A 12,809-nucleotide genomic window follows, 5' to 3' on the forward strand; every position below is an offset into this window, starting at 1 on the left:
CTTACCTTCATCAAAGCCTTATCTGGTAGAGACTCTGGCATGGAAAGTCGCGAAATGAGTGATGTCAGCGTACTGGGGCACCAGGCACCGCACACGTTACTTCCAACCCCAGTGATGCCACGTGGAGCTGTATGGTGCCACCTACTGGCGTGCATGGGTACTACTCACAAAAAAACGTCCAGATCCAGTCTGATGCCTAGGAATTATTCTTAGGTAAGGGATCTGTAGATAGTCTCTACCAGATAAGGTTTTACCAAAGGTAAGTAACTTGTTCGATGGCCTGACATGGCGGTGTACTCAGATGTCAGTCTTTCCAAGGCCCGTTGGTGAGTGAAGAATAGGCTGTTCTGTTTATCAAGCTGGTGCATTGGATCACTACTGGCACGGAGACATGCACAGCTTGGCACCCGGCAAAAGCTGTGTTGCCGCCCTACAAGGTCAGCTCATGTTCTTCAGTAGTGTTTTCAATGCAGGAAAGAACAGTCCCAGTCACTACAGGGCCTTCGGGTTGACTGTAGTGCTGCCAGCACCCTTCATTGTCTCCAATTGAGAAACTGCTTAAGGTTGAGTTATACTTCGAGCCTAAGACGGACTGTGTTTTTAACATAAACAACGGGAACCTGCATATTCATATTCAAACCCAGCGAAGGCAAACAATGTAATTGCTTATCTGCTAGTGTTTAAAAAGCAAGTTAAATATTTATACAAACTGAGGCATGCGCGATAATGAAGCTGTGACATAGGATTGTTTTTGAAAAGTGTTTAGCAGTGACTGCAGTCCCCTCCACTGCAGGTAAGCGTTTCAATTACCTGTACTATAAACAGGAGTCTTGACTGGTGCTAAGATTTTAATCTTAAATTAATTTCGCAGAGAGAGCCTGATGCATTAAAGTTTGTAGATCGAAATGTGTACTCTAAAGGCAATTGGATTTTATTCAGAAAAAGTAACCTGTGGTCTGTCTGAGGATGGGGAAGGACATTTAGTCAGAATCCTTGTGAAAAATACTCTGGATATGAGGTGAGTAATGAATTGGTGATCAAATAATCAATCAATCAGGGAATTGTAAGCGTGCTTCTCACCCATTAGGGTCTCAAGGCGCTGAGGAGAGGGGTCCGCAGATCTGTTTAGCCGAAGAGCCAGGTCTTGAGGGTCTTCCTGAAGGTGTTCAGGGAAGGAGGGGTCTGATGTCTGCCGGTAGCTCGTTCTAGGTCTTGGCTGCAATGTGAGAGAAGGATTTTCCGCATGCTCTGGTTCTGTGGATGCGCGAAGTTTCGGTCAGTGCGAGGTTGGAAGATCCGAGGTTTATTTTGGGTACGTGGAAGTTGATTCTGTTGTTGAGGTATTTGGGTCCGTTGTTGTGTAGGCATTTGTAGGCGTGATCAGTATTTTGGAAGCGACTCTTTTCTCCACCGGGAGCCAGTGGAGACTTCTTAGGTGTTGGCTGATGTGTTTGTGTCGGGGGATGCCGAGGACCTGTCTGGTGGGGGTGGTCTATATTGTCTGGAATTTGCGGAGTAGGGACTTGTTGATGCTGGCATAGAATTCATTTCCATAGTCCAGTCTGCTGGTGATGAGTGCGTGGGTGACTGTCTTCCTTGACTCAGGGGGATCCACTTGAAGGTCTTGTGGATGATGCAGAGGGTGTTGAAACAGCTGGATGTGACGGCGTTGACCTGTCGGTTCATGGTGAGTGATGAGTGGAGTATGATGCCGAGGTTCTTGGCGTGGTCAGAGGGGGTAGGTGGGCTTTCGAGGGAGGTCGGCCACCAGGTGCTGTCCCATGCAGAAGTGGTGGTACCGAGGACGAGGACTTCTGTCTTATCGGCGTTGAGCTTCAGGCAGCTGTTGGTCATCCAGACTGCGACGTCTTGCATTCCTTTCTGGAAGTTGAGTTTGGCAGTGGTGGGGTCTTTGGTGAGGGAGAGGATGAGCTGGGTGTCATCGGCATAAGATACGATGTTGACACCTTGTTGTAGGATGATGGCTGCGAGGGGGGGCCACGTAGTCGTTGGAGAGGGTGGGACTCAGTGATGAACCCTGTGGGACTCTGCAGGTGATTTTCGTGAGTCGGAGAGGAAGGGTGGGAGTCTGATTCTTTGGCTTCTTCCGGTGAAGAATGATCGGATCCAGTCCAGGGCTGTTCCTTGTATGCCAGCGTCGTGAAGTCTGGCGACTAGTGTGCGGTGAGAGATGATGTCGAAGGCCGCTGATGGGTCGAGTAGGATGAGGGCTGCGGAGTAACCTTGGTCCAGGAGCGTGCGGATGTCGTCTGTGGCGGCGAGTAGGGCGGTCTCTGTGCTGTTGTTGCTTCAGAATCCGGATTGGGATGGGTTGAGGACGGCGTTCTCTTCAATGAATCGTGTCAGTTTCCTGTTGACTATTTTCTCTACAACTTTGGCTGCTAAGGGGAGGAGCAAGATGGCCCGATAGTTCTTGAGGTCGGTGGAGTCAGCCACTAATACAAAGCTCATGTCCATTATGTGCGCAAGACATAACTGCTTGTAAACTACTCTCTGTAGTGTCACGCACAAGCACACTGATATTACAGAAATGTCACACATAAGCAGTCTGAAAACATGTCTGCTATGAGGGAGAATTTTATTTGGATGACGTGTCGCAGTGAGCTAAGAAGGTAAAAAACTGTGTAGAATGTGTGGGTGCATCTGCCAAGGAGGAGGGTAATGAGAGAGAAGGCAATGTACGGACAGTGAACCTGGTAACCCAAATAGAGGGATGCTGTGCAAAACCACAGTCGGGAAAATGGTGTATAAGAAGTGATGTGTTTCTCTGGTCAACTTCAAGCAACTAAAATGTTTTAGTGGCTATGGCCCTATGGGAACTACAAAGAAGTGTGGGCTTATGGACAGCTATTACAAGAATTATGATTGGATGAGCACACACGTGGGGCATCAGTTAACTGAGTAAACGAGCCTGATTGCAAATAAAGATGCAAGGGAAGGCTCACATCACAATGTGTGCATATTTTTATAAATATCTAAAGTGTTTTGGGATTCAAGGTGACTATGTATATGGGATGTGCATGTACTGTGTGGGGCCACTTTAATGACACCAGTAGTGATACTCTGCATGATTTTAGGACTCATTTCATAGTCTGTGCAGGACTGAAGGAACAAAGGAAAGGCGACAGGTAGAAGAGACGTGAACAATATGATTCCATTACAGATATAGAAGAATGACCAGGTGATATTTTTTTTGTAAATGTGTTCTTGTATTTTGAAGGAGAAGGAGGAGTGTGTGCGAATACGTACTTGAGCCTCCAGAGCCGGATATGTCTCTGTGCCGTTAACAGCCGTTTCACAATGTGTAGCATATGCTTCCAGCACCGAAGGATTGGGCTGGTATCTCGAGGTTCCGGCTTTGCAGGTTGGGCCAGTCTGGTTAGGCGAAGCAGCAGCGTGAAGAGTAATCATCCGTGTGACCGATTACTTAAAGATTGTAGCTCACCTTTGTCGTGGAGAAGAAGCATCTCTCAATATGGCTTACATTTCTCACAAGCAGTGGACTCTCATTCTATTAAGTTGTCCTTACTCTAATTTCCTTCTGTGCCTTCACTCATTATTTTTCTTAATTCTAAAATGTTTTGCATACGTATTCTTACTCACACCTCATTTAATAAGTATCTAATCATTTTCTTGTGTGGCTTTTTTTTAAATCTTTTCCAAGTGAAACTAAGGATCGCTCCCGCGGGGAAACTCGTACTGTTTGTTATTGCAAATCCGATTTTATTTTTTCATTTGAGCTGTTATGTCTCAAACACACATTTTAATTAGGCGTGTTAAAACATCGTGTAACGCAATTAAATGTGTTGCAAGCATTCTTCTGCGCGGGCTCTCTGACAGCTTTCCTGTCTGAATATTTTTTTCTTTTCGCAGTCCGCCCCATGGAGATACAAAGACGGATTCCAGTACTCTTCCACCAGTTAAATCAAAGACGAGCTTCATCGAAGCAGACAAGTACTTCTTACCGTTTGAGCTGGCATGTCAGTCGAAGTGCCCCCGGATTGTTAATACATCTTTAGATTGTCTGCAGGTCTGTATGGCGTTCTCTGGCTCTGGTTTGTATGTCAGACTGTGTATTTTTAACATACATTATTTGGAGCTGGTCAAACAAAAGGCACGTATTTCATGTTTCAGTGACAGGACAGCCGTTCATTAATCAAATTTACGAGGAATGAAGGAAATGTTGATGTGTTCAATTATTGAAAGGGCTTCTGCCATGTACACTTATTGCATTTGTCTCAATTCGGCTGCTCGCATAATGTCTTCAATGCTTGGTACCAAACCTTACCTTTAATGTAACATATGTATTTGTAAAGAGCACATTTACCCGAAATGTTATCCTGGCTCCTAGGTGACATAGGTTTATTGTTACCCAACTCAGTGGTACTTATTTCATTGACCTCAAAACAATGAAAGGCCGAGTCAACCTGCCATGAATCGAACCAGTGACCATAAGGCCAAACACAGAAACCTGCAGTGTATGCATTAGTCCACTCAGCTATCAGACCCCACAAAAGAATAAACTCTGTTTTCTTTGGGCCAAAACACTCTTACTCTATGGTCTCTTTTCCTCATTACTATCCTATTTCCTAATCACCAACCTTACTCTTTTTGAGCTAATCCCCCACTCTGGAGACCAGCACTTCTCTAAAGTAAGTCTACAATGTGCCCTTTTTGAACAAGCCCAGCCTCTGTGGATTTTTAGATATTGGGTTACACCTCACCATCAAACAACTATTTTCCTATGTCCCTTTGGGACAGGATTCTGCCCCGTGTTCAGCCTATCTGTCTGCGGGGTTATTATCTTGTGTTTGTTTTTAAGGGTTGGGTAGAGCAGAACCCACGTGAATGTTGCAGGCCCTGCAGGGGTTTGTCTGAATGCCCTGGAAGGACTGTGCCCTTTGGTGCTTCCCTGTAGGTACTGAGGCCTGTAGCTTCTAATGTACGCCAAAATGCTCAACCCATATCTTCGTAATGAATGGGCCTACACAGATGCACTCTCGCTTGTGCAACCCTGGCAGTGACAGTAGGTCCATATTCACTTGCCCATCACGTTGTGCAAGATTTAACTATCACTTTTTCTGGTGATCTACACATGAGATGGCTTGGCAAGCTGGTCTCCAGTATGCTCTTGACTTGCCCACGCACCCTGCGCATTAAAGAATTGACACAAAGAGTGTCAAGAGTGCTAGACAAGAGATTCGATTTTTGGCACGTGGCAAAGGTTTGGTTCTTATTTAACTTATGTAGTTTTCTATAGTATGAACAATACGCAAGTGCTTTAGATTGTTTTCCAGAAGAATCGATATAAAACAGAGATATTAAATATGGGTGAATAAATAAGTGAAAACAGGAGAATAAAAGAGTCAAATCTGGCGACAGAACAGAATAGGTATCCACAACAAATGGTACCAAGGAAGGACCAGCAGGTTAATCCAGTGCTAAGAAGGGAAATAAAAACTATGATACGTACTTCTGTCTAAACATGTCCACCAAAAGATATCCTATTGTACAAGGAATAATGCTTTGCCCCAACCAGTCCACATCATTTTTCATTTGTTTGTTAGACCCTCACGCAAATTATTGGTGTCATGCTTCATCATCGAGTCCCTTAAAAACCAGGATGGGCTCGACTATATTCCAGAGAGCACTTTGGACATTATCCTGCCGAGGTCTTAAAATAAAAATACCTCAGAACACTTAGGTGTCCCTTTATTTGCGGGGTTCCTAGTATGATTAATAAAAACAGGAAGGAGGTGCCTACGGAGTTAATGATCCTACAATCTACATGCAAGTCAATATGTTTCAGCCCTAAAGTATAAAGGTCGTAGGGTGCCGGACTTTTATCAGGCCTGGATTAGCTGTAAGCCCTGGAAAAAATTCATTTAGAGATGTTAGTTCACCTAATACTACTCTGTCATTACAAATACACACAATATAACATAAATAGCGTGCAATGGGCAGAGTTGCATTTTCCTCATGACGCACTCTTCCTGGGTCCTGTAAGAGTAAAAAAACAAAAACAATGGACTTGTTGGTTTTCAAGCTTAGAATGCACTTCAGTGGTGCACATCTGTAATCACCCCAAACAGTTAGCAAAACAGCACTTTTAAGAAAAGGAACCAAATAACACAAACCTTCACAGACCTAACACAAAATCAAATATAAACGTGTTTTCTTGTTACCTGTAATCACTAATCTTTGAAACATGAAGGATGCATTATTGTGCACACGTAGTAAAAACAAGCAAATAACCTATCCTGGGTTGTCACAATAATATGCTGCATGGGAGGAGTGGGGGCTGCCCCTATAGTGACACAGTATACAGGTTTTGTCAGGAGACACGTAATGGAGAGAAAGATAAGGGGGGGTAAAAAACAGCCAGTACTCATACCTTCCATCGTTCCGCTACTTCAGTGCACCTAGACATGGGCCCTGTGCTCACTGTGCCATTAAGCCCAAGCTACATCTCTCTAATGAGACATAATCAGATCAAACTGATTTGGGGTTGCTTATGATCCCATCCTGAGAGCGCCTGGCTCAGCAGTTGGGGCTAGACTGTTCCTATTTTATTTTATTATAGCAGGATAAAGACTGATTTGCATTAGGTGTGTCTGTCTTGAATGGCATGGTGGGTGAAAAAGATGGTGTGGAATGCAGCTCTCAGTGATCGGCAGTGGCTGAGATTAATTCATGGCAAACACAACATGATGGACGGAGTGGTGAAACTTTTCAACCACTCACCCCCAGTCACAGATCTGGGTTTAATCCATCGTTCGTTTGCTCACTATGGCACCCCAGTTTGGATCCAACCATATGCAGATCAGTCTTGACCCTTTTCCACATGGGAACAGTCCAGCCGCAACTGCCAGGCCAGGTCCTCCCTTGACCAAAAACTAGCCTCCTGGGTCTTGTTTTGGGGTTTCACCCCTCATCAGTTAGATTAGTTTGAATCCAGTGGCAAAGTGAGCAAGGGACCCACGTCTAAGCATACCCTTTACCACTTAGGGAGAACATAGCAAACATAACAAGATGATGGACAAAGTGCTGAAACTTTTCAACCACTCATCCCCAGTCACAGATCTGGGTTTAATCCATCGTTTTTTTGCTAAGTATGTCTCCCCAGTTTGGACCCCGCTTACATCACCAGATTCAAGCTAGCCTGGCAGAGGGGTGAAACACCAAAACCAGTCCCAGGATGTTTTTTTCTGGTCCAGGAAGGACCTAGCCTGGTAGTTCCGGCTTGACTGTTCTCATGGGGAGAAGGGTCAAGACTGATGTGCCTATGGCTGGGTATAAACTGGAATGCCGTGGGGTGCAAAAAAAAGATGGATTTAACCGAGATCTGGGACTGGGGATGAATGTTTGATTGGTTCACCATTCAGTCCTTCATCTGTTCTTTTTGCATTTGTTGCCCTAAGTGGGAATGGTATGCCCAGACGTGGGTCCCTTGCTCTCCACTCCACCAGATTCAAGCTAGCCTGGGGGATGAGGGTTGAAACCCCAAAGCTGGTCCCAGAATGCTTGTTTCTGATCCAGGGAGGATCTGGCCTGGCAGTTCAGGCATGACTGTTCTCATGGGGAGAAGGGTCAAGACTGATTTGCCTATGGCTGGGTATAAACTGGAATGCCGTGGGGTGGAAAAAAAAGATGGATTTAACCGAGATCTGGGACTGCGGATGAATGTTTGATTGGTTCAGCAATCAGTCCTTCATCTGTTCTTTTTGCATTTGTTGCCCTAAGTGGGAAGGGTATGCCCAGACGTGGGCCCCTTGTGCGCTACACCACCAGATTCAAGCTAGCCTGGCTGATGAGGTTAAAACCTCAAAACCGTTCCCAGGAAGCTGGTTTCTGGTCCAGGGAGGACCTGGTCCTGGCAGTTCCGGCTGGATTGTTTCCATGGGGAGCAGGGTCAAGACTGATTTGCATATGGCTGGGTCTAAACTGGAATAGCATGGCGTGCAAAAAAAGCGATGTAATTAACCCAGATCTATGGCTGGCGCTGAATGTTTGATTGGTTTAGCATTCCGTCCATAATCTGTTTGTTTTGCATTTGTCCCCCTAAGTGGGAATGGTATGCCCAGACGTGGGTCCCTTGCTCTCCACTCCACCAGATTCAAGCTAGCCTGGGGGATGAGGGTTGAAACCCCAAAGCTGGTCCCAGAATGCTTGTTTCTGATCCAGGGAGGATCTGGCCTGGCAGTTCGGGCTGGACTGTTCCCTTAGTGCCACTGGATTCAAGCTAGCCTGGCTGATAAGGGGTGAAACTGCGAAACCGCTCCCAGGATACTTGTTGCCGGCCTAGGAAGGACCTGGCCTGGCAGTTGAGGCTGGACAGTTCACATGGTGAATGGGGTCATGACTGGGTCTAAACTGGAATGGCGTGGCATGCAAAAAAAACGAGGGATTTAACCCAGATCTGTGACTGGGGGTGAATGTCTGATTGGTTCAGCATTCCGTGCATCATCTGTTCTTTTTTAGATTAATTCAAGCATTCCTTCTATCACCTTGTTGTTTTCACAAAGGTCAAGCCCAGCACTCTTTCCCACTTCAGTATTAGGGGTGTAGATTCTGGTCTTTAGTGCAGAGTGTCATCAAAAGGCATGTTGTGTCGACCCGCCCCCTAATGGGTTCATATGGGTATTCGTGCAGGGTATACCTTGGTGTGCAAGGCCAAAGGCTGTGCACAGCTGGTTTGGGTTAGATGAGGCTGGGTACAGGAGTGGTCAAGAGCCAGGCCATGCACCCAGGCTACACTATGCATGATGTATGGAGTACACTCTTGTGGAGTGTGTAATTTCCAGACTTCTGTAATTTCCAGAATAGTGATTGAGCAAATAAAAAATCTGACATCTTCCCCATGAAGCCTAGGAAAATCCAGTGTTGTCAAGTTATCTATTTTGTGATTGTCGTTCATTTCCATGTGTTTTTCATATCAATTTGGGTGGACCATTTCAGTATATATCTTAGATCAGAGACTGCAGATCCCTTTTCATCTGCCTTTTATTTTATTAACAGCTTATTGCATCATTAATTGATATAAAATGCCCGCTTTTCTTGTTCCATCCAGTCTTTGTATTGCATTATTCCGATGCAGTTTTTTAAATAGAAAATTAAATTATCTTGTTAATTTGTCCCTTTTCTTACTAATCGGAGTTCCTCTTTTAATGTTATTAACTTAGTTGCTAGCTGTATTAGTTCGTTTTCCAGAGTCTTTGATATTATTTTTATATTATATATATTTCACCAGATCTAACAGAGAAACAGTCGAAGCATTTATATCTGTTTCCAAAGTCCCTATTATTCAAAATTTACACTGTCCCAGTCAGCATTTGGAGAAACTGCACAAGGCAGTCAAAGACATTAGAGAGTACTTTAGATAATCATAAAATTGGTTATATAGTCTGCACCAGGGCTTTAAGTGGGCCGGGTCTCAGCGGGTATGAGCAGCGCCAGTTTTTTAAAGGGGGCCTCGCAACGGGTCTCTATCGGGCTCTGTTTTGAGCCCTGGCACTGGCGGACTGCAGTGACAGCAGTTTCCTGTCACTGCAGTCCGGAAAAAAGTGCCAGGGTGCAAAACAGCCCAGAGAGCCCCGTTTCGAGACAGCAGGCACATGGATGTGCGCTGCTCACTTCTCACTAGTGGAGAAGTTAGGGCATGACGTCATGCCAGGTGAGCCTTGTGGGGGAAGGGAAATCCTTTAGAGTCATTTTCTCTCTGGATTTCCCTTCTCTTTCTGAAACGCAAGAGCAGCAACATTGTGGTAGGGTCACTAGGGATTTAATTGGAAGCTTTTTTCAATATTATATGTAACAAGCCATGGTTGCAGGTTTTTTATCTTGTGCAACTAATAACCAATGACAAAGCCGATAGTCCTTATTTGTTGTAGGTATGATGTTGCTTGTCGTATCATATATCTGGATGCAATGACAGAAACAGCAAAATACAAGTCGGGCGGCACACTAGGCTAAGCACAGATTTTTAGCTTATGTGTTGTAAAGCCACGTCTCTAATTACACTGGCCACGCCCCTTTGAGAGACCCCTCAGTTTTTTCATCCCACTTAAAGCCCTGGTCTGCACGACCAAAAACTTTAAATGAAAATCAAGATACTCTAGTAGATTGATTGCCCATTAGCACATGGGACGAATTACATGTAGAGCATTTTCACATTTTCTAGGCATTTTCTGGGAATCGAAAGAACTTGGCCTAAAAACACATATACACCATCAGAGAGTGAAAAAGACCGGACCTAGGAGAAAATAAAGTGGCCCATATCTTTTTCAGTTAAGCAGAGGGATGACCCAAAATAAAATCTTAGAAAACCGAAATAGTAGGAGTCGGGTAGACTTGGTAAGCCGTCCTCAAAATCCTTATTTAGACTCTTGGCTGAATATGATAGAGATGCTACTTTAAAAAATGCAACTAAAAGGCCCCTAGAGAGAAACCAGACAGCATGGTTTGACCTGACATCTCATGCCAAAACTAAAACTAAAATGGAGGATAATCAGAATGCGGAGTTGCTTAAGATTGGGGAGAAACCCATGGCGTCCATAAAAGAAGCCCTTTCAATAATTGAAAGAATAAATTAAAGTGAATAGGCCGGGGTCCATGATAAACAACTAGCAGATGTCCTTGAAGTCCAGTTGTGCTGACTGTAACCCTGCGCTAAATGTGGATAGCGAAGAAAACCACTTTTAAAAAACCTACCACCATGATGGATGATGATGGTCTAAATCCTTTTGTATGCTCACCAGAGAAGTACGTGGTACCTCATACAGGTGATACATCAGACTTACTAGAGTCCCCCAACTTCCCTTCCTCTCAGACAGTAGTAAGCAGAAGCAAACTATCCCTCTCAGAAAAAAATTAATCAGCAGGTGACTGATGGCCTATCATTGAAAGAAGTGTTATTGCACATGGTTCAGGATAATCAAAACAATGTTTGATTTCTGTACTGTAAATTTTCAGATATACAAATGTCACTTACGTTATTAGTGGTATTTCTTTTGAACATAGTGTACTTAGCTGGTTACGCCACTGGATTGTCAATTCTGAGATATTTTGTTTACAGTGTATGGGTCTGAATCGGCATAGGTTGGAGGCAGAAATGTTGGAGAGATCTGCTGGAATGGGCTTAATTTCTATAATTCCACACTTGATTGTCATTGTGAGATGTCAAGAAGCAGTAATAGTATGATTCTTTTTGGGACCTGCAGTAGTAGACAAATTAAAGTTTTCCATTGGCCAGCAGCATCTGGCATATCTCCTCAGTTATTCCATACCTGTTCATTTGCGGTTGGCTGGTGATTGCTGTGAGCTGGTACAGCACTGGGGGATGGACTAGACATGTGACAGTTTTGTCTTATAAATGTGTCACGTAGTGTTAAACATATTATTGTGCAGCCTGTATGAACTACTACTGAATACTGTGGTATTCTTATTAGTGTGAGCCAGGAGGGATATAAATTAATTGACTTTACTGTGCTCTAACCAGGCTAGACATAGCGCCTGGATAGTATATGGTAATGTCAACTGCTACATAATCATACACTGTGTTGCTGAAGGAGCCGAGAACTGTGTAACGTATTGTGATAAATATATATGTGTTTCTGCTGACATGTATTCATCATAATGACGCATTTCTCTTTTGAAGAGCAAAAAGTTCAAATGTTTGAGTGCGTATATTCAGATGTTGTTACTTTCGATTTTCTTTTCCTCATTAGAAACTAATTGCATATGGACATCTGACTGGCAATGCACCAGATAACACAACGCCTGGCAAAAAATTAATAGATAGAATAATTGAAACAATATGCGGCTGCTTCCAGGGCCCACAGACAGACGAAGGAGTTCAGTTACAAATAATAAAGGTAATCTAATAATTTATGAGAAAATAGGTTACTAATAAACTAAAAAGAGCGTTGAAATTCTACAACACGTATATTAAAACATAATTAAATTGGTGCCATGTCTTGTTAAATTTGATTTGAATAATTAGATTGTTTCAAGGAAACTATTATTAATAGTTAACAACTGTGTGTGTGTGAAACAGATAAACAGTACGTTTTGTGACTCGAACATGTTATATTTACTCTCAATTCCAGTCCATGAAATTATCAGTTTGGGTTTGCCCTTGTGCCATGTGAAGGGAAAAGTGCAGCTCAACTGTAAACACTGAAGCTAAGGGACGCATGCATGCACAACACTTCCTATGCTTATTCACGAGGGCAGCATTGTTTCTACTGTTCTTCATTTTGCTTGATATATAATTTTTACTATTGCCTCTCCAATTTTTTCATTTGTGTTTTAACTTTTGTGCTGGCTTGCAGTCCTTTCTGGTGTTTTCTCAGGGATTTGGGAGTGCACAGGTTTTGAGAGTTAATTCCTCATTGCTTATCAGTATGCGCCTCAGTTACCTGCTTAAACGTGCACCAGATTATCATTTATTCAGTATTTGAAGATATAGATGTTAGTTACTTTCCATACTTTGAAGAAGAATCAAGTTATGTCTTTTGCCTTTGGTAAGGAGCTCGGATTCTGCATTCAGTGACTAGACTCCACTCCCAAATTAAAGAAGACCGCAACTGGGTATATTACTGTCAGCAAATGTAAATCTGCATTGGTGAATTGTTAGAAGCCATTGAAACTCTCCTCCCCACTCTTTTTTGGCATCACCTCTGACATCTATGAAGTACGTCTGGGGATGAAACTGCACATTTGCTGGTTCATATCTTTAATTGTAAGAACAGTTGCTTGTACCTTGGTTACCATGGTTTTCGAAGGCA

General features: G+C 43.6%; 1 protein-coding gene across 1 annotated transcript in view; it reads left to right on the top strand.

Annotated features, from left to right (window-relative positions):
- The window catches only part of ARFGEF1 (ARF guanine nucleotide exchange factor 1), a 972,411-nt gene that overhangs the window by 259,576 nt on the left and 700,026 nt on the right, over window positions 1-12,809 (top strand). Inside the window, exons 3-4 of the mRNA XM_078687191.1 lie at window positions 3,895-4,051; window positions 11,748-11,894. Coding sequence (XP_078543317.1) covers window positions 3,895-4,051; window positions 11,748-11,894 — 304 coding nt within the window. The remainder of the gene's footprint in view (window positions 1-3,894; window positions 4,052-11,747; window positions 11,895-12,809) is intronic.

This window comes from Lissotriton helveticus, chromosome 4_1 (genome assembly GCF_964261635.1).
Source record: "Lissotriton helveticus chromosome 4_1, aLisHel1.1, whole genome shotgun sequence".
In the NCBI taxonomy this organism is placed as follows: Eukaryota; Metazoa; Chordata; class Amphibia; order Caudata; family Salamandridae; genus Lissotriton; species Lissotriton helveticus.